Genomic DNA, 21,955 nt, shown 5'->3' with positions numbered 1-21,955 from the left:
ACAGTGGTGTCCTCCTACAAAGATCTCTATTAGGACCTGTACTTTTTAACTTGCTTATAAATTTTCTGGATTATTATCTGACAAAAGGGCCAAATTTGCTGATGGCACACACTTATTTAGGGCGCTTAAAACAAAAAGTGATTGGGAAAAGCTCCAAAATGGTCTCTCCAAACTGGGAGAATGGGCATTAAAGTGGCAAATGTGGTTCAATGTAACCAAGTGTGAAATAATGCATGTTGTGACCAAAAAAATAAAGACAAATAATCCCAACTTCCTGCATACACAGATGGAATCTGAGCAGGTAGTGATTCAGCAAGAAAGAGATTTGGGATTGTGGTGGATAGCTCACTGAAAATGCCAACGCAGTATGCGGCTGCTGTCAAAAAGTTAAATTCCATTCTGGGCATAATTAGAAAAGGAACTGAAAATAAAACTGCCAATATCATTCTGCCCTTATACAAACCTAACCACACATAGAATACTGTGTACAGCTCTAATCACTGCACCTCTAAAGAGATATTGCAGAGCTAGGAAAAGTGCAGAAAAGCGCGACCAAAATTATCAGAGGGCTGGAAAAGTTTGGGTTGTTTATCTTTGAACTTCATCGGATGGGGGAAAATCACGTTTCCTTACCATTGCTTTCCCCTGCTTCTGTCCCATGATACTTCCTCTTTCTTCACATGGGGGAAGAAAGAGGAAGTAAACGATGGCCACGTGGCCATTGCTATCATGATGCTTTTCCTGCACACAGCAGGAAATGGCGGCACATTCCATTTTTTTAAATAAAAAAAAAAAATCAGATTTAGAGGAGTCTCTTTTGTGACGGAGAGAAGGCAAGAAGGAGCAGGAGACACATGGGAGGCGGATATCATCGTCAAAAGGACCCACGGACATCTATAAGTGGGGAGTAACGAGTGTGCAATAGAACACTCATCTGATGACGCTCTTAGAAAGAAGGCAAGTAAGGAGAAAGTGGAGTTTTCCCTTCATTTCTCATAATACTAGAACCTGGAGTCATGCAATGAAGCTGAAGGATGGGAGATGCAGGACAGGAAAAAGGAAGTCAAACTACAGAACTACAAGATGTAGTGATGGCCATCAAATTGGACTGCTGCAAAAGGGGACAAATTCACTGAAGATAAGGCTACCGCTGGCTACTAGTCATGATGGCTATATATTACTTTCAGTATCAGAGGCAGGATGCCTCCGATTACCAGATGCTTGGGAACACAAGCTGATGGCTGCTATTGCACTCATATCCTCCTTGTGAGCTCCCCAGGGCAGCTGGTGCAAACAGAATGCTGGACTAGATTTGCTTTATGGTTTGATTCAACATGGCTCTTCTTATGTTCTTAAAGTAATTATTAGTGAGCAAGGACACAATCCCAGGCACGTTTAGACAGAATGAAGTCACACAACTCCCAGCATTTTCCAGCCAGCCATGGACATTTTCCTTTCTAAACATGAAAAAGATTATACCCTAAAGTAATTACTTTTCAAATAAGTAAAGCGGAAAAGAAGTGTCACTTTGGAGGTCTTTGCAGTTCTGTATCAAAAGTTGGCAGAGCCCTGGTGCAATCCGAACAGACGTAACTGGGGAAATGGGTAAAATTAACAGAGAATAGAAGATCAAATGAGGCAAGAAGATGAGAGAGAGGAACATCAATATTCAAGAAATGGGTAGGTGGAGGAAATTATGAGCAGTGGTATGGGAAAAAACTGTATATGGAAAAACTGACTCAGGCATTAAACATCTTACTGCTCGATTCCTTTTCATCACTCACACTTTTTTAAAAAAGAAAACCGACAGAAAAACTGCCAGAGTGAGTGAGTGAGAGAGAGAGAGAGAGAGAGAGAGAGAGAGAGAGAGAGAGAGAGAGAGATTTTGCTGCCGATTTACTCCCACTCAGAGCTACATTTGTCATTTCTGCAATCTGAAATATTTTGTTACCCCTGCTGCATTCCTGACTCAGTCCCAGGGGACAAAGACATTATAGGGTCTACAACGTACGAGACACAGTTGTTCCACCCACAGCTTTGCGTCCACTCTGCTGCTTGCATTGAAGTACTGCAAATATTGCCTGTACCATAAACTTCAAGGGAGGGAGCAGCAGGGCGAGCCCAAGATATTTCACTGCCTGAGGGGAAGGACAAAATGGCTCACACCAGTGGAGGCTGGTGGCTCCGACGACAGTGGGGCAGTGAATCTGCTCCGGGCTTCAGTCAGAACCAGTCAGAACTCTAAGGGAGTTCTCCAAGGTGCTTCTGCCAGCAGCCTCCAACTTGCTTCTTTGAATCATACAGCTTGGTCTGTGAGCAGCTTTTTCAAAGCACACCTAGGGCTAGTCTACATGGCAATGGAATCAGAAGTGCTTCCTGTCTATCAGCAGCACAGGAAGCAAGAAAAGTGGAGTACACAGGACTTGAAACTTCAGAGTTGGGTGGGCGGAGTCATGGAGGAGAGCTGAACATCATCAAGGCCAGAGTGCTGCTCAGCAAATGTCCAGGCTCCCCCTTGCTGCTGCATTCCTAAGAATGGGAACTGCAAGGTAGATACTGTGAAACCAACTACTTCGCAATTCTGCAGGCTTTATGAATGAAAAAGGCAGGGAAACTTCTCTGCCTGGTGAAAGCTATAACTGCACAATTGTGGGGCTAGGAATAACGCTGTAGCACTTTTATGAATGGGAAATAGGGGCTAGTTACTCTGGTGGTGACAGTAGTGCCAATTGGGAAAAAGAGTGAATGGTCAGGCGGAAGGGGCAGCCTCACCCCTTGATGGTGTGGCTGCCAGCTCACAGCCAGCTCACAGAGGCACGGCCAGGAGTTAATGTGGAGGAACAGGGCCCACTGCAGTGGAACTGGCTGGGGGGATGCTTTAAGTGAAAAATTCTGACTAAAAGGACTTTCAGAAATTGCGGCTTTTCAAGACGGAAGCTGCTGGTTGGCTGCGGATTGGTGATGATGTCCTATGTCTCAAAGGACCTTAAACTGCTCTCCCTCCACACTAAATCACGGGTGTAGATGACCCCCTGTTCTTTCTTTGTGGTTTGGATTAGGTCAGCTCATCCCTCGGTGGCAGATGGGTAGATTCTCTGTCCAGCTAGCCAGCATTTGAACTAATGCTGTAGTTGCCTTGAACTCTCTGGGTAAATCTACAGCACAAAGTTATATCAGTTTTATATGAGGTTAACTATCATGGCTTTCCCTGAAAGAATCTTCGGAATTGTAGTTTGATGAGGACATTAAGAATTCTTTGTTGGACACCTTATCCCCGCTTATGAATTAATACTGAATAACTGTTTAAATCCATAGTTGTAGACCCAGCCTTCCCCAACCTGGCGCCCTGCCTTTGTTTTGGCTGTAGCTCCCATTGGCCATGCTGGCAGGGACTGTTGGGAGATGAAGTTCCAAACGATAGAAGACACAAGGTTGGGGGTGGCTGGTATAGATATACCTTCAACCTGTGTAGTAAACTTAGTACAGTTTTCCAATGTAGCCTCTGCACCTTGGAGTTCTGGCTGGTTCTGACTGAAACCCAGAGCAAATTCACCACCCCACTGACATCAGAACCACCAGCCTCTTCTGGTACACAATCCTCCCTCCCTCCCTCCCTCCCTCCCTCCCTCCCTCCCTCTCTCTCTCTCTCTCTCTCTCTCTCTCTCTCTCTCTCTCACACACACACACACACACACACACACACACACACACACACACAGCCCCATTCCAGTTACCGAAGCCAGCTTGATTAGCAGGTGAATCGTACTTCAATGTTGGCACCATGACAACATTCTCATCTATACCTGATGGCAGCAATGTAGCCTAGGGGACGCAGGCAGGCTACTGATTATACCCAGACAGCTCTCCTCCCACACCTTGTGGCACTACTGCCTGCCTGAGGCAACTACTGTGCTTTACTCTGCCTAATGGCATTATTTATGTAGTTATTAATTTGCTTATTAGTCACCTGTTTACTGAGTCCTCTAGGCAAGGTACAACAGTTAAAACAGAAATCAGCCAATACAATAAAATACCTACTGAGATAGATACAACACCAGCAGAAAAACTACAAATATATAAAAATACAATAATAGTCATAGTGGTAAAGTGATAGTAAATAAGCATCAGAGTAGAGAATGAAAACTTTTCTACACAGTGTTGTTAATCTTCTGCATCTACTTTCAGTTTCGTTGCAGAATTGAGATCTGAGCACTACAGGAAGAATGTTCCCTTTCCTGCTTTTCTGCTACATAACCTCTAGGCGGCACTATGCAAGACGAAACAGATTTCAAAAATAATACTCCATTTTCCCTGCTCTAAAAAAAAACCTCGATGAAAGTGCTGTTTGCAAAAAGAAATGAAACTGGAGTGTCATGCCATCATCTAAAGAACCTTTAAGCAACTTTGAGTATAGAATGACAAGTGCACAATAAATGCCTCATGTAGAAAACCTCTAAACTAATAATAAATATCAGTTTTAAAATAAAACTTAGATATATAATATTAAAAATACTACAAGATTTTAAAAGATGCTTAGGCTGGATAATCAGAAACGTAATTGCCCATCACTGAAAAGATGTTCCTGTAGATGCCAGGTAAGCTTCTTTAAGGAAAGTATTCCTCCACCAGGGGGCCAGCACTGCAAAGCCCCTCTCTCGTTGCCACCCTCCAAAGAGGGGGTACTTGTAGAAGGGCCTAAGTTAATGCTTTGAAGCATCAACAAGGACATAATGGTAGGGCCGGCCCTGTGAGATTTGTGCATATAAAGCAACTAGAGTCTCTACTTACTCATTGCCAAAAATGAGGAAAAGCATCCCCCAAAAGGAGAGAAAAGAAGCCACACATTTGCATGAAAGTTTGCTTACACCGAATTATATATCTAACAATATACATACAGTACATCTCACCATAGTGAGGAAGTCTGTGACCTATGTGCTTGCTCAGCCTGCTGTCCATCTACGTCAGGGGTGAGCAACTTTGGGTCCCCCAGGGATCAATTTCAGCCCCCCTGGAACCTTGGAGTGCCTTGTTTTAAGGCTGGGTCTGAAATGCACAGCCCAATTCTCTCCATCCAAATTAGGGGCCCTTGTTTGCAGTGGGACTTAGCCCTGGTCGTTGGGTCGAGAATTTCAGCCTCACTGCTGACTCATTAAGGGCTTGGGGCTGCAGTGGGGACACGGGTGCCTGTGTGGGAGTGATGAAGGCTGCAGCTGTAGTGCAGACGAGAGAAAGAAAGATCGCTAGGAATGGGCAACTAAGCTGAAGAAGGAAGGACTTCTTACGCAGTGCATAGTTAAACCATGGAATTAGCGACCACAAGATGTAGTGATGGCCGCCAATTTAGATGGCTTTAGAGAAATTCCTGGAGTAGAAGGCTATCACTGGCTACTAGTCCTGATGACTATGCGCTACTTCCAGTCGCAGAGGCAGTACACCTTTGTGTTGCAGGGGAAACTGGATGGGAGGGTGCTGTTGCACTCATGTCCTGCTTTATGGCTTTCCCATTAGCATCTGGTTGGCTACTGAGCGAACAGAATGCTGGACTAGACGGACCCTTGGTCTGATCCTGCATGGGTCTTCTTATGTATGATTCACCATATTCATCAACTCAGATCAGCCAGTCTTCTCTAAGCCTCAGAAGTCTGCATGTCGCAGATCTTCCCAAGAGAGCTCCTGCAGCCAGTATAGATCTGTCCAGGGTGCTACCTGGCCTGCTTCGTCAGAGGTGACTCTGGCTACAGCTAGACCTAAGGTTTATCCTGGGATCATCCAGGGTTCGCCCCTGCCTGAGCACTGGATCCCCTGTGTGTCACCTAGATGAACAGGTTTGACCCCTGGACAATCCAGGGATAAACCTTAGGTCTAGCTATGGCCTCTGCCTCCTCAGCCTTCTAGGAAGTGCAACAGCTTCAAATTACCCCCCATCCCGGGAATCTTGAGCCGAGCTAGACAGAACAGGATAGATCTTTGGGGCAGGCTGAAAGTGATAGAGGCATGACGAGCTGGGTCACAGCTAGAACTCCCTGCCAGAAGAGGTTCGTTTGGCCCCTCTCTTGGAGCCTTTCCTCTGCCTAATTAAGATATTTTTGTTTTAGCAGGTATTTGATGTGCCTGGTTGATGATTTCATTGAACTGACCCAGGACCATCTCAACCTATTTTGGGACACCCTAGGCAAGGTGGCATTTTGGTGTGCCACACATTGCTGCCCTTTCTTCACTTTTCCTGGCAACAGCTATTACTACTGATGCCACCACTACCCTCCTCCTCCTTGCTTTCTCCCCCTCCCCCGTTGCCACTCCACAATCAGCCTACCTCCTTGCAGCACTGCCTCCTCCTCCTCCTCCTCTTTCTCCTCCTCCTCTTACTCCACTTCTCTTTCCCTTCTTGATGCATCCTCCCTGGCTGCCCCGTCACCTCCCCCTCCTTTTCTCTTTCCCTTCTCCATGCACCCGCCCTGGCTGCCCCTGCTCCTCACCTTGGACAGCTCCTTTAGAGTTCTGAATGAAACCTGGAATGGATTCAACCACCCTGCTGACATTGGAGCCTCCTGGCTCCACTGCCCCAACCTGATTGTTTTTACCTGGAAATGCCAGGGATTGAAACTGAAACATTACGCATGCAAGTACGTGCTCTGAAACTGAGCTATGGCCCCTCCTCTAGAATAAACTTTACACAGGATCAGGAGCACAGTAAGTGCATAGAAAGAATTCCTGAGTAGGGATTCCCCCCCCCCATCAAACCCAAAGTGGTACTATTGTGGGTAGCCTAAGTGGGGCTGGTATCTAGCCTGTCCCCCTTCCATGATGTGAATGGTCAGGAACATAAATGGGATTAGGAACCTCTAAAGGAATGTGTGTGTACGTGCTGCAGAATCCGCCACTGTCATAATGCCATTATATTATATAACTATAATGAATCCACATTTGGTTTGTTGTGTGCCTTTTTGGCCGGTCCATTTCATCAAGGATGTCACAGAGCTGGGAAAACAGCAGAGGTTCTTGTGGCACCTTAATGATTAAAAAGTTTTATTGTGGCACAAACTTTCATGGACTAGAGTTCACTTTATCAAATTTATCAAGTGTTCTCCTTAGTCAACAGGTATGCGGGCAAAGAGAGCAAAGTGGGGGCCCCAATGGTAATGCAAGACGAAATACATGGAGTACACTCATGCATGGCATGAAGAGCATCATGCATAGAAAGGGCTTGCAGTGCTCTGTCTCTGGTGCCACCTCCAAAGACACATGGCTTTTCACGCATTTGACATTGATATCTCCAGGGGAAAGTTTGCTGAATAGATTGTGCATAGTTCCAGAATCTGCGGAAAGCATACACCAGGGGTGTTGAACCTCAGGAACCTGGGCCACATCTGGCCCACCCCTCTGGGCTTCCCAAGGTGGCCCCACCCCTTCCCCTGGCCCCACCCCTTCCCCAACTGCAGAGCATTTGGTAGTTTCCTGGTTTTAGTGCATTCCCCCTCCCATTCTAAAAGGTTGAAATACCCTCAGTCTAAAAGATGTTCAGCACCCCCAGCCTATGCACATAGAGGCTGCATGTGCAGGTTTTTGCCTGCAGTGGTGCATGATCAACATGTGGGTCATTGGAGGCAGGGCTGCTGAGGAGTTGTGCAACTTTGGGTGTGACGCTAGAGGCAGGCACTACAGGACCTTCCTATGTGTGATGCCTTTTCACCCATTGAAAGCGTCAACCATCTCTGACAATTCTACATAAAGCTCAAGATAAACAAAATGGCCAGTCCCAGCAGTAGCAATTGCTGATAATGCCATCATCCCAGCTTTGCTGTGTTAATTAAACTTGTAGTGGGATACAGGTGGGATAGGAAACTATTGTCTCAATTCAAGCTGGAATAGTACAAGAAAGGGTTACTAAAACCATCATGGAGCAACAAACCCAGCTGTATCTGTGGAAGTACAGGTGGCATTGGTGGCTAGGAACAGTGCTGGCTCCAGTGCTGCCTTTCCCAAGGGCCCTTAGGCAAGGCATTCTCAGTGGGCCACCGCTGTCAGTGGGTCTACCTTCTCACCACCATTGCTGTGACTAATCCTCATCCTCGTCTCCATCATTGCTACCGCTTGCTTGCTTGACAGGCAGAGAACAGTGAAGCAGTGGCATCTAGTCTTCTCACCACCGCTGCCATTGTCTGAGCTAGATCAAGAGGCAGGTGATCAAGCATGATGCAAAGGTGAAGAGGAGAAGCAACTCCAGGGAGCTCTTGTCAGTGGGCTCCTACAGAAGCGTGGGCCCTTGGCAGGTGACCAAGCCTTTCTCCAGCTTATGGTAGAACATCAGCTATGACTCTATCTACGGAGGTTGGACCTCACCCTGATTACCCATGCACCAGTCACATCCAGGTTAGCCCAATACATTTGCAAGGTGCCAGGTTAGAGAAGGTCAGCGTATCAGCGAGTGGCCAGTCATGAGCATGCCATAATATATCGCTGGTGTAGAGCACTTTTTAAGATGCCACAGGACTCTTTGTTGTTTAAGTTCACTAAACTAAGACTATCTTGGTGGATAGATCTATAAAATAGCTATTAGCCAGGATGCCTCCAGTGGGATTTCTGTGAATTGCAGAGATGGCTTACCTCTAAATATTAGATTTTCTAAAGATAAATAATATGGTAGCTCCATTACCCTAGACTAGATAGATCTTTAGTCTCATCCACTAAGGCAATTCTCAAGTTCTCAGGTTGACTTGCATTCATACTTAACATCTGTAATGTCTATGAAATGATGTAATGCATAAGTCATCCCCAGAGACCCCGACCTTGGCTCTTGGGCAAGACACCATCAGTGGGGCCTTCCCTCAGTGAGTCTACTTTCTCATAGCCAAGGTCACTAGCTGCTATTGCTCCTCATCCTCTTTCTCCAAATTACTACAGCTTGTTTGCTTGAGAGAGGCAGGGAGCAAGTAGGCTGTGGCATCTACACTCCTCTTTCTCACCACCATCATTGCCAGGGCCAAAACAAGAGGCAAATGAACAATCAGGTTGCAATGGTGCAGAGGAGGAGCAACTCCATGGGGCTTTCATCAATGGGGCTCTGATAGGGTGTGTGAATCCTCGGCAAGAGCCCAACGATGTCTAACTTTCATGCTGGCCCTGCCACCATGGGTTCAGTGAACTCATGGGGTAGTGGGATCACATCTTTTGCCCCGCCTCTGCTGCTGAAGTTCCTACTGGCCATGTCCCCATCTCCTTTATATCTAGGATCTAAGAGGAACCGTAGATGCATTCCTCTTCAAATACTTAAAAGGTTGTCACACAGAGGAGGGCCAGGATCTCTTCTCGATCCTCCCAGAGTACAGGACACGGAATAACGGGCTCAAGTTAAAGGAAGCCAGATTCCAGCTGGACATCAGGAAAAACTTCCTGACTGTTAGAGCAGTACGACAATGGAATCAGTTACCTAGGGAGGTTGTGGGCTCTCCCACACTAGAGGCCTTCAAGAGGCAGCTGGACGGCCATCTGTCAGGGACGCTTTAGGGTGGATTCCTGCATTGAGCAGGGGGTTGGACTCGATGGCCTTGTAGGCCCCTTCCATCTCTGCTATTCTATGATTCTATATAGATGTCCTTGTAGAGGCCCCTTCCACATGAATGGGAAGTCTGACCAATCCGGGTTCCCAGTCTTGTGGAGGAGCCCTATAGATGTACACACGTAGGCCAAGCCAATCAGGGTTCGCAATCTCAGGGAAGAGCACTACAGATGTACTGATATATATGCAAAGGCACTGCTGCTGAACATGCAATCACCACCAGCAGCCAGGGCTGGTGGTAACTGCATGTTCACCAGCAGTAGGGGCATGGCTGATGGGTGCAATTCTGCTACACCCCCCCCTTACACTTTTCCTGAATGCGTAGGTGGTGTCTAAAAATGACTTTATTCACAAATTGATTCGAGTCTTCCTAAATAAGTCATTGTCATGCACACATTCTCAGTGATATGACTGTACCTACTGAAGGATTATACCTTATTTACAATCGTTATAATTTGTCACTTAAGATTAGCAACTATTGAAGTAACCACCTTCTCATTATTGTTTTCAGCCAGTTTCTAGGACCTAAAATCTATAAAAAAGCAGAATGCCACATGCAAGTTCGGGTGGGTGGGGAAATGCACAGGTGGGAAAACGCTCTCTGTTTGAAACGGCTTCTTTATATTTTATTGCTAGGGTGGCTTTTTCAAGCCACACCTTGCTGTTAAAGATCGGGATTTGTCAATGCATGTGGAGTTAATGTTTGATCAAAAGTCTACTGAGATTCTGAGAAGCTGCCAAGGGTACTGAGAGACACAGGCAGCCACCACCTACGTGGGCAGGCGTTCGGAATTATTTCGTAGAATAATTTGAGGTTTTTTACGCTCCAGGTAAGAGACGACATTTCTAACAACTTTTCGTTCAAAGATTTTTCGTATCTCGTGAGATCCTTTTCATTGTTCTATCAGCCTGACTTGCAGAATACTTTGCTCACCTGCTCCCTGCACTGTGGATTGTCGCAAACTAGTTTCTGTTAGGTGGTTCTTAACTTCTGTTTTACAAAAAGTAAAACCAAGTTCTTTGTTTTTGTCGGCTAGTGCAATTTCTATTCTCTGATGCAAGGAACTTCCTCAAGTGGAAGAAGCCCTCCTGCATCAGAGGGGGACCTTTGGATCCAACCCATTAGTTTGCTGAGGGTTGCCTGAAGTGAAGGGCTACAAAGGAGACCTTTGGGACTATAATCCGTGAGTGTCCTTTCGCCCCCCCTTAAATAGTGACCTTTTATATTGTTACATGTGCTCCTCCTTTCTGTGGCCTGTAAAGTTATTTCAGATTCAAATTCTGTGCTAAAAACAAAGGAGAGATATCCTTGTGAAAAAGCTCCTCCCTGGAAGTCCCTATGGGGTTACACTGGATGGAATAACTTGTTTGTCTGAACGTTTGAGTTACCTCTTAAGATAGGCCTGAATCTCTACTTAAACCTTGTATGCAAATGTTTGTAGGAATCAGAACAGAAGGCCCCACCAAGATGTTCAAATGGTTCGGACTTCCCCTGCTTTGTCTCCTTGTGCTTCAACAGGTAAGTCCTGAAAAACTTCCGTGTTCTTCCTCTGCACCTTTAAATGTTAGGAAATGGATGCTTTATGCTGTCCTATGCACTAGCAGTTCCAGCGATTAGGATGGAAAGAATATTTTATTGCATACTTTGCTTATTTTATTTATACCATTTCTAATCTGCCCTAATCCTTAGGATTGTGGCAGGAAAATCCAATTCGTTTCCTCACAGTAGTAGATGGGTTAGAGATACTGCCTCTTGTTTGAGTTTATGAACATGGCGCGGAAAATCTCCCTGCATTTCTGTAGGGTAATTTTCATATGTATTAATTGTGCATTTGTTCCTCATTTGTTGGGCAGTACATCGTCCCCAGACTGTACCTCAAAAACCTGTCCCTTGTCTTGTAAGACTTCGCATTTGCCAGTGCTCAGAATGCAATATTTGGAACCCAGGAAAATGCAGTATTTTTCAAAGATAAATTATTATTGTAGCTGTTGTGTACTATGGGATTGCTTGAGAATGGCTGATGCCATTTCCATTCTGTATTGTTTTTGACATAATGAGTGATAAGTACCAGCATTCTTCACCCGTGCTGGCAGCACTTTGAGAATCTGCTGGTGTTCTTTTTTTTTTAATGTTCATTTTTAAGTTTTTACAAATGTTTAAGATTGTTTGGAGGCTGTGCACTCCCCCAGCTGTACAACATCTGCACAAGAGTGCCCTGTTTTTAAAGTCTCAAGTGGCATTCAAACTAACACCACAGAATAGTGTGTCACCATTTTGTAAAACATTTTGTTCAGTGTTTTGAAACGTTTTCTGGAGGCTGCTATTCATGTCCCTGTTTCTCATGCTGGAGTGCATATCTAGCTAGATTTAGAAATAAAACTGGGGTGGGGTGGGTCGGGAACAGTAGTAAAACTATCTCACTCCATCGTACACACCATGAACATAGCTGAATGGAAAAGCGGCCTGCAGAAATGTAAGTGTAACATGCATTTGGGATCTGCTTTGACTAATTTAGGGTGACCATATTTGGGAAACCAAAAAAGAGGACATCTAGAATGTGTGTGGGGAAGCAGCTTTCTGAGTCCTGCAGAAAGTACATTATTCCCCCGCCACCTTAAAGAACCCGATTGGAGTGGAGGAGGGGAAAGGATTTCATTCTGCACCACCACCATCCACTCCAATTGGGGCCTTTTCTATAATGTCCACGAATGACCCACTTTCCCCTTTAAGACCTCAATTGGAGCGCGGGGTGGGGGAATGACGTGCCTCAAGAAAGCATGTCATTCCCTCCTGCCATGCTAATGGCAGCCTTAAAGGGGAAGGTGTGTCATTCCAGGACATTATTGAAAATTATAGAAAATCCTCCCTGACACCATGGAAAGAACAAAAACCAGGACAAATCCGGGGAAATCCTGACAGTTGGTCACCCTAACTAATTGTACAAATAGGCCTCCAGTTTTGTACCCTCCAAAATAGGGGCATGCTTCTTCAGAGCCCCATTTTAAAAGGCGTTGATCAAAAAATGGCCATTACATGGTACATCTTGGCTTCCCACTCCACCATCATAACTCCAAGTTTGAGGAGGCCTGGGGCAAAATGCCTTCTGGTGGTTCCCTCTTTTGCCAGTGGCCCATGATGGGCTTCTCTGACTAGCCTTGGGCAGCTGGGTCTTCCCACCCTTTTAATTTCTCACAATGTCCCAGAACAATGCTGGCCCAGCTGTTCAAATGGAGGACTCTCTTCTGTGAAGCAGAACACATGGCCATCCAAGGGGAGGGGCAGAGCAGACATCAGCAGTGGGGCCTGCCGGGGTTCTGGGCCCTGGCAACTGCCCAAGGACACCAGATGCTAACGCCGACCCTGGTCATTATCACAATGACTGGTAGGATGGCCATATGTCTTCCTTTACAGAGGATTGTTCCCTATTTGAAAGACTGCCAGAGGACTGTTGTCTAGGCTGACCAACTGTCCGGTTTTGCCCAGACATGTCCTCCTTTTTGTGCTCTCGGGGGGTGGGGGTGGTCTGGCCAGAATTTTTAATGTTTTTTTTTTAATGTCCAGGAAAGGCACAGGGGAAAGAGCAGGGTGGGGAACAGAGCATGCATTTTCTGGGCCTCCAGAAAGTGCGCAGATCAGCTACACCATTAGCATGGCTGGGAGGATATCTGTGCATGTGCAGATATCCTCCAGCTACACTAATGGTGTAGCTGATCTGCATACTTTCTGGAGACCTGGAGAACATGCACCTTGCTCTGACCCACCCTTCGCCTAATCCAGCGATGAAAGGGACTCTTAACGCTTGCAGGGTGCGCATTCTCCAGGCCTCCGAAAGTGCACAGATTGCCTACACCATTAGCATGGCTAGGAGGATATCTGCCCCTTTGGGGGCTGGCCATTTTGTCCTCCTTTTTGGTTTCCAAAATATGGTCACCCTACTGTTGTCAATTTTGAAGGTGTCCTCTATTTGAAATCCAAGTCTGCTATGAAGCTAAAGAACCATTAGGACGAAGAGATGGGCCTTGAAGTTGCCCATCCACAGCAGCTGGACAGCAGACTAAGCAAAGCACACAGGTCACATGGTCACAGCCTTACTATGCTGAGATACATTGTATGTCAATGCATATTATAATAAGCATTTTTGAATTTGCAGCTATACATATAAATCAGCACATGCTAATTTTATGCAAATAGGTGTCCTCTATTTTCCTTTTTTTTAAAATGAGCCATATCCTCTTTTTTTGGTGGCCACCCTACTGCCTGGTTCCTTGCTGTATTTCTGTACTTGGCAATAGTCGCCCTTCCGCTGGTTTGAAAGCCAAGGGGGCGAAGCATTCTTTCAGTTAAAGATATACCGGTAAGACATGATTGTCCTACAATATATTTCACTGCTTCTAGACTGGTGAAAGCTTGTTGTCTCTTCTTTAAAACCAGGCAGCGCTGAAAATATTTTCAATCTATACTTTTATTTATTTACCACAAAACAACCAAAACAAGGACAACCGAAACAAAGAATGTACTGAAAATATTTGAGGGGAAGACCTTAGCACAAATTCTTTGTGGTGAAGAGATTTGCGGGTTGGCTAAAGGAGATGATTTGGAAGTTATGCAGAATAAAATGTTAAGATCCATTCTAGACCTTCCTCCTACTACTTCGGCTTCTCCTTTTCATGGGGAAGTGGGGTTGCTTCCAATTTCTATCAGAACGAACAAGGAAAACTTCACCTATTTGAAAAGATTGGTCAAGATGCCTGCCCAGCATTTGGCTAAATTTCGGCATTTGGAAAAGCAAAATAGGGATGGTTGGCCTTTTTCTTGTTTTGAAAGACTGGCCCATTTTCCTCTCTCATTGGTTTCCTTTCATTTAATTGTTTCTAATTAGAGATTGGTTATAGGCATAGGATGCTAAGAAAGATGTGAAAACCATCCAAGTAACAGGATTTAGTAGTACCATCATTATGAGGATGAGCGGTTTCCCCTGCATTCTTTTAATTCCCTGAATCAGCTAAAGAAGGCAAACTATGCCTTCTTCATATTTGGCTGATAGCTACACAAATGTTCCCATATTTCAACATCTTTATATGTATGGGGAGAGGAGCATCGGCACAAATAGAGGATATTATTCATTATCTAGTTTTCTGTGAATTGTATGCTGGTCCCAGGAAAAGCTCTGTTGCACATTTGTTGGGAGGAATGCCTTCGAGAACTTTTGCTGAGCAAATGTAAAAACTACTTGTAGATATGGAACTTTATGTAGTCAGTCAAGTAGGCTTTATTGGCTGTGGCTGCTAACAAGATTAAAAATTGTTGCTGTAAGCTGTGCACATGGTGAATTGATTTGATTGGCCTGTTCAATCTTTCTGTGCATGACTGTCTCTTTTCCAGAAAAATGGTAACAATCTACACACACACACACACACACACACACTGTATATGTCTGCAGAAATCCTCATTCTGCATACATATATGGAGAATGGGTTCTTTTTAAATAGATATGTATTGTATATACATAAACAAACCCCTTCTACACACATGGCAGAGAATGGGTTCTGTATATATGTCCAATGAATGTATTAGCTTAGAATTCCCATTCTTATATATTCTAGTAACAAATATTGTCTTAATTTGCTTCTGATTCTTTATTTACCCTATGCCTGCCTATTTTCTTTTCATCACAGTAATCTCAGGACTTGTCTTATTTAGACTATGTCCTGATCATAGTTTCCTCTAGTAACTGTAGCTCTAAACAGGAGGTGGTGAAATGGGAGGGAGACAGTGATAACTATTATTGGATGGCTGTGTATCCTTCTTTACAGAGGTTAATCCTATATTGGAAGGTTTATTAGAGGACAGGAATCTATTTGAAAGCAACCACTATTTGGTGGGCTGTCCAGACCAAGTCTGGCTTAAAGATAAAGAACTGTAAGAAGGGAGAGGAGGAGGCGCCTTGCAATTGCCCAATAGCAGTTAACACCTGGACAGCAGACATCCAGGTCACCTGGTCACCATTTTTCCCCACTGTGGTGAGAAATTCTATTTAAATTATAGTAATAATTTCCAGTTGTGCATCTACAAACATAAGACAAGCCCTGCTGGATCAGATCAAGGGGCCATCCAGTCCAGCACTCTGTTTACACAGTGGCCAACCAGGAACCCACAAGCAGGAGGTGGGTGCAACAGCACCCTCCCACCCATGTTCACAGCAAGTAGTGTACATAGGCTTACTGCCTCTGATACTGGAGGTACCACATATCCATCAGGACTAGTAGCCATTGATAGCCTTCTCCCCCGGGAATTTATCCAACCCCCTTTTAAAGCCATCCAAATTGGGGGCCATCATCTTATGGTAGTGAGTTCCATAGTTTAACTATGTGCTGTGTGAAGAAGTAATTCCCTTTATCTGTCCTGAATCTCCCACCAATCAGCTTCATGAGATGACACTGGGTTCTGATATCTATACGCATAAACAAGCAAATTCAAATATTATGCAAATCTATTCTCCATTTTGGTGATGTGTTTCCTAATTTCTTTCTTTTAGCAATGTGTAAAGTAGTAACCATGTGAGGAGAGGCCATCTTATAGATAGGTAACTGGTTAAAGAACAGAAAGCAGGGAGCAAGAATAAATGGATAGTTCTCACCATGGAGGGATATAAACAGTGGGAACTGGTGCTTTTTAACTTGTTCATAAATGATTTGGAATGAAGTGGGCAAGTTTATATTGGTGCATGCTGATTATTCAGTCATAATGGTACCATCTATGCAGAAGACCTTTAGGAGAACCCCAAGGTTTGCAGAAGTGCAAAAACTCTTTGAGTGGAAATCCGTAAGCCTAAACCCCATCCCTACAGATAATTGGAAGAGGACCTGGCTTTTGCACAGGATCACTCCACACCACAACATTTTATTACAGATTTTGTTGCACTTGCTAATAATTGAATATCTCTATATGCTTATTCCTAAAGATTGGATGCTATTTCAATTTAAGGGGTCTTGTCTACTTTCTAGAGAACTCCCAGGCCTACAAAAGAAAGGTGCTTTGATTGTGGGATAAGTGCCAAAGGACATCTCCTTACATGCCCTACTTGAGATCTGGTGTGTTTGGATTTACACTAATTTGATTTCATTGCCAGGTTAGCCAGCTAATGTTTGTCATGAGACATATGCATCTCAATCCACCAAGGGCCATCCTGTGCGTGTGTGTGTGTGTGTGTGTGTGTGTGTGTGTGAGAGAGAGAGAGAGAGAGAGAGAGAGAGAGATGATTCCAGGCATGCCCTTCCCTCAACTGGTCATCAGAACTGCCCACCCCATCCCCAAACAGGCAAGCAGCATGGGCCACCCCATAACAGATGATAAGGATGGCAATCATCTTCCATGTTCTTCTCAGAAGAAAGAGGAAATCCAGAGGCAAATGTATATGACAACCTTCCCTAGTTTTGGACTACAACTCCTGACCATTCACTATGTTGGCTGGGGCTGATGGGAATAGAAGTCCAAAACATCTGGAAGGCACTAGGGTAGGGAAGGCTGGTATATGTAAAGTCTTCTCTTCTCCTAGAAGAGAACAGGAAGTTGATTCGTAGTCATGGAACCATGGATTTTCATACCATGGCCAGTGCCCTCCATCTTACATCAGCGGATATGAATCCACCCTGTTGGATTTCATAAGCTTGCGGCCCAGGATTTCGCCAACAAGCCGTTGAGCCTACCCTTTGTCACAGCCATTTCATGAAGGAGTGGAGCAGCTGCCAAGCAATAAATGGAACGAGGAAATAGGAACTGCCCTTCCGGGCCGTTTCATTAAATAATGATTCACAAGGCATTCAGTCATTTTACAGCTCACATAAAACAGTTCCAATTGCCAGGGAAGGGTCTATGCCCTGATATAAGAATTAAACTTTGAACCCTGGAGTTGGGGTTGAAGAATTAGACGTTGATCTTTCAAATAAGACATATTTCCCCATAAAATATGATTAAGGTAGAATCTCTGGAGCATCCAGTACAAGTGATATTTAGCTATATAACTCTCAGTAGATCCCTTTTTCACCCATGTTGAAGAAAGCAAGTGCTCTGAATGTCATTTAGGCCTTAAGGCAGAATGTTAACAGATGCAGGTGGAACAAATAAACTAAATTAGGAACTACAAAGAATAAATAAAAAGGAGAGGCATTCACTTGGTTCAAATGTAACAGCTAGCATCACTAGCTTTCCTTCCTGAGGGTTTTGGTTAGAAGAGAAATCTAGGTTAATAGATGTGGGTTTATGTTTCAGGGGTCAGACCCTACCTCTGGTTTGTATTCAGGTTCTTGGGCATTTAAACTTGTCTTTTAGCATCACCAGTTTGCCTTGCTGTGAAATGGGTGCTTCGTGACTAGCCATGTCCACTATAACCATTTTGTGAATGGGCATCCCCATGGCAGCCATCTTGTGACAACACCCATGCTCATTCTCAAATCCCAAATGTACCTATTCACCCAAAAATATTGGAGAGACACTCACTATGGCTTGGCCATTGGGGACAGATTGTTAAATAAAAAGCAGATGATATTTCTTTTATGAAATTTTCATTCTTAAAAAAATGAAAGTAGAACACTTTTTTTGGTATTACATTTCTATACTGGCCGACAGCCAAAGCTCTTGGGCTGGATCACAACATTTTATAGTATTAGAAGTAGATGGTTCACAGTAGTTGTTATCAATTAAATGAAGTCTTTTAAAGTAATCCCCCATTTGCCTTTAGTTTAGGAAGGCAAGTACAGTAAATTTACTTTGCAGTTTCTATTATCTCTATAGCCGTTATAAGATACTAGGTGGGGAATCAACCTTCGATTTGAACAACACATGCAAGCACAACCTTTTAATGGACTATAGAATGTGAGTCATTCCACCCATAAATGAGGAAATCAGAGAGGCAATCAAAGGAGAAAGCATTGTAGCAATGAGTCAATTACCCTCACATAGACTGAATAAAAATGTGTTCTGTTCATGACGAAGAGGTAACATTTCTCTAACCCCTAAATGACTGTGCTCTAGAACAACTGGTCATGGAACTGACCCATAGGGAGGCAACCCTGGATTTCATCCTAAGTGGTGACATCCAAAACCAGAGTGAAATGTGAGTGTTATTGAAGTGACTAGAAACAGTGGCCACAGTTTCATCCAAATGTATTTAATATGTATGTAGAAAATTGCCAGGGAAGTCCAACACAGGGGCTGTCTTCATGGTGCCACTCTGCCACCAAACCCTGCGGTATCACTGGTGAAGGGTGGCGGCAAGTAGTAGAGGTGCAGGGAGGCAGTGCGGGCTTTCCAGCAGCCACTAGACTTGCTGGCCCACCCCCCTGCCATCTGCTGGGCAGACAGCAATCAATCAAGGGTCGCCATCTGCCCAGCTACGCTTCTGCCGTGACTCAGAAGCAAGGCGAGATGGTGGATATGCTGTACTTGCCTCACTCCAGAGAAAAAAGTCAGGGTAACTTTTTTTCCTCCGCAGCTTCGCTGGAAAGCCTCGGGGTGGGTGTGTAGTGGCTGCTGCATTATATAATCGATGTAGCGCCACCGTACACCCACCCTGGGGCTTTCTGTTTGTTTAGACAGCCCCACAATCACATTTGGCTTCAGAAGAGAAAAGCTCTCTAAAATGATTCAACCTCCATGGTCCCCAGCAGAAAAAGTTGCTGCCAGCTTCACTAGGCTGGCAGTGTCTTCTTCACTTTAGAAGGAAGTGTGGAAGTGGAAAGGCCCAACAAGCCCCTCCCACCTTCAAAGAAGCCACCACTGTCTGTTGCCCCATCCCAGGTCTTTACCCTTAGGGACCAGGATGAGGAACACTATGAGGAACAGTTACAACATTTAGGGCTTTTTAGATAAGAAAAAGGTATGTAAAGCAGGACATGACTGAGGTGATTAATGAGGAGAAGGAGGATTGGGAGAAGCTTCGCTCTCCTTTCATAATACTAGAACTGGGTCATCCAATGAAGTTGGATAGTTGGAGATGCCGGACCAAAAAACGAAGGACTTCTTCATTCAGTGCATAATTAAATTGGGCATTCGCTTCTACAAGTTCTAGTGATGGTCACTAATTTGGATGGCCTTAAAAGAGGATTAGACAAATTCATGAAGGAGAAGGCTGTCAGTGACTATTAGTCATGATGGCTGTGGTTTACCTCCACTACAGGAAGAGTAGGTAACCTATGGCCCTCCAGATGTTTTGGCCTACAGCTGCTGTCATCCCTCATCATTGGCTATGCTGGCTAGGACTGGTGGGAATTGTAGGTCAAAGGTTGCCCATCCCTGAACTATAGGAACAGAATGCTGGACTAGATAGTTCATTAGTCTGATCCAGCACAGCTCTTCTTGTGTTCGTATATTTACATCCTCAGTAGCAAATAATTTGATTAGGGAAAGAAGTGTATGTGAAACTATCAGAGAACTTCAGTTGGAGTTTTGCTTTTGTTTTTGCTGCAGATGTTTTCACTGCCAAAAAGAAAAGCCACCATTCCATTTAAAAAGCAGCTTATCTCTTCAGCTGTGTGAAATGCTGCTATCAATGTTCCTGTTGTGTGAACAGTTTCCCCTGCTTTGCATATAGGTGGTTCTTTGAACTGTGGTCATAATATTTTGAATTTTGCTGAAGTTCCAGCTCACCTAATCATGAATCACATTTCATTTTTTACAAAAAGAATATTTAGAGCTCCATCCGACGAGCGTTTTATTGCACGCTAGTTACTGGGCACTCACAGATTTTTCGTAGGTCCCTCACATGATGTTGTCTGCCTCCTGTGCGCCTTCCACCCCTTCTGGCCTTCCTTGCACTGCAAGAAAAACCAGAAAAAGTCTGAAACATTTTTAAAACCGGAAGTTGCTGCTCTCTCCTGCTGTGTGTGGAAGAAGCAGCGTGATTACAACGCCCAACTGAATGGGCCTCGTGCTCGTTGTTTACTTCCTGTTTTCAAACAGGAAGTAACTGAGTGATGAAACCAGGAGCGGAGAAATGACGGTAGCCAGCGTTTCCCCCCCAGGTGTGATGGAGCTCTTTTAGTCTTCCTCTCACTTGAGAAGAAGGCTTGAAGAAGAATGCTAATATTTTTTACTAAATAGACAAGAAAAAGAAAACAACACAGTGCTTACATTTTTCTTTTAAATTAAGAGCAGGACAGTCTGACATATCCCCCCCCCCCAACACACAATATTTCTGGAGGAGAGTGGGGAGCATACATTAATTCAGTTTTGTCATATGGAGAAAAACCCACCAATAACGGAATGCAAACATTACCTACAAATCAAACACCAGTTTCCATAGATGGAGTCCCAAAGTCTACAAACTCTCAAAATTCTTATAACCATGGAAACTATTTCCCTTTCACAGTTTGGAGCTTAAGAAAAACAAAACACACCCTCGGCCTGGCATCCTGACGCGTGATATCTTTTCTGGCTGTAGAACTGAATTTTAAAACAGTCCTCCTGGAACAATTGTGGAAGTCTAAAGCGTCATTAGCTTTGAAACTGATGGCGCTTTACTTTATAAACAGCTTCAGCACCACCATCAACAACAGTGCTGCTCTTTGCCTCCAAAAGCTCACAATCTAAAGTTTGATAGGGGAGTGAGATGTCAGGGAGGGAGGTGCTGGGGGAGACCTACGGGCAAGAAGGAAACACAGTTCTAGACATACAGGATATTTTCACATGTGAGGCTTAGCTCAGGAAGCTTTGAGACTCTTTCTCGCTATTTCTGTTAACGTCCAATGGTTGATGAGCTAGAGGAATACATGCAGAAGAGGCATTTGCAATGTGAATACGCATTATGGCCATTTTAGGTTGGTTTTTTTTTTACATTTGCATTGCAAACCTTAGGAGAGGCAATTCAGCATTTTAGAATGGAAAAAAGACAGCATAAAAGCCAGGAAACCACTAAGTTAGAGGGGAAGAGGGGGTGGGGTCAGGGGAAGGAAGGGGGTGTGGCCATCTGGGGAACCCTGGAGGGCCGAATTTGGCACTGGGCATGTCCTTTCCCAGCCCTGCAGTAGTTGTTCCTAATCTACCAGTTGAAGAGCAATGTGCTAGATGAGAAACAAGAAGCCCAGGGCAGGGAGCTTGGACCATCAGCTCCTGAAATGATCATCAGTGGCCTGAGAGGACTGGTGGGGCAACCCTTCTCCCACCTTCCCAGAGGCCACTTAAGTCCTGTCGGCCCAACATGCAGCCCACTCCTGAGTGTGAGGATCAGTGGATGCGTTTTACTCATGACCTGATAAAAAAAGAGGGCAGGGCTCCTGCAGCTTTAACTGTTGTGATGAAAGGGGAATTTCACCGGGTGCTGCAGGCATACAAATGACATCTGCTAAAATTCCATTTTCTTTGCAACTGTTTAAGCTACAAGAGCCCTGTCCTCCTTTTCCTAT

At 44.6% G+C, this 21,955-nt stretch overlaps 1 protein-coding gene across 2 annotated transcripts in view; it reads left to right on the top strand.

The window, feature by feature from the left end:
- The first annotated feature begins 10,302 nt into the window (after positions 1 to 10,302).
- The window catches only part of CDH17 (cadherin 17), a 46,132-nt gene continuing 34,479 nt past the window's right edge, over positions 10,303 to 21,955 (top strand). The window contains exons 1-3 of one of the 2 annotated variants that reach the window (XM_063130941.1): positions 10,305 to 10,386; positions 10,594 to 10,740; positions 10,999 to 11,075. In XM_063130941.1, coding sequence (XP_062987011.1) covers positions 11,025 to 11,075 — 51 coding nt within the window. In that variant the 5' untranslated portion in view covers positions 10,305 to 10,386; positions 10,594 to 10,740; positions 10,999 to 11,024. Of the gene's footprint in view, positions 10,387 to 10,593; positions 10,741 to 10,998; positions 11,076 to 21,955 lie in introns of both variants that reach the window. The other variant, XM_063130943.1, reaches the window with a different exon arrangement.

The sequence above is a fragment of the Elgaria multicarinata genome, chromosome 7, assembly GCF_023053635.1.
Source record: "Elgaria multicarinata webbii isolate HBS135686 ecotype San Diego chromosome 7, rElgMul1.1.pri, whole genome shotgun sequence".
Lineage (NCBI taxonomy): Eukaryota > Metazoa > Chordata > Lepidosauria > Squamata > Anguidae > Elgaria > Elgaria multicarinata.
This window is presented reverse-complemented; position numbering and strand designations above follow the sequence as displayed.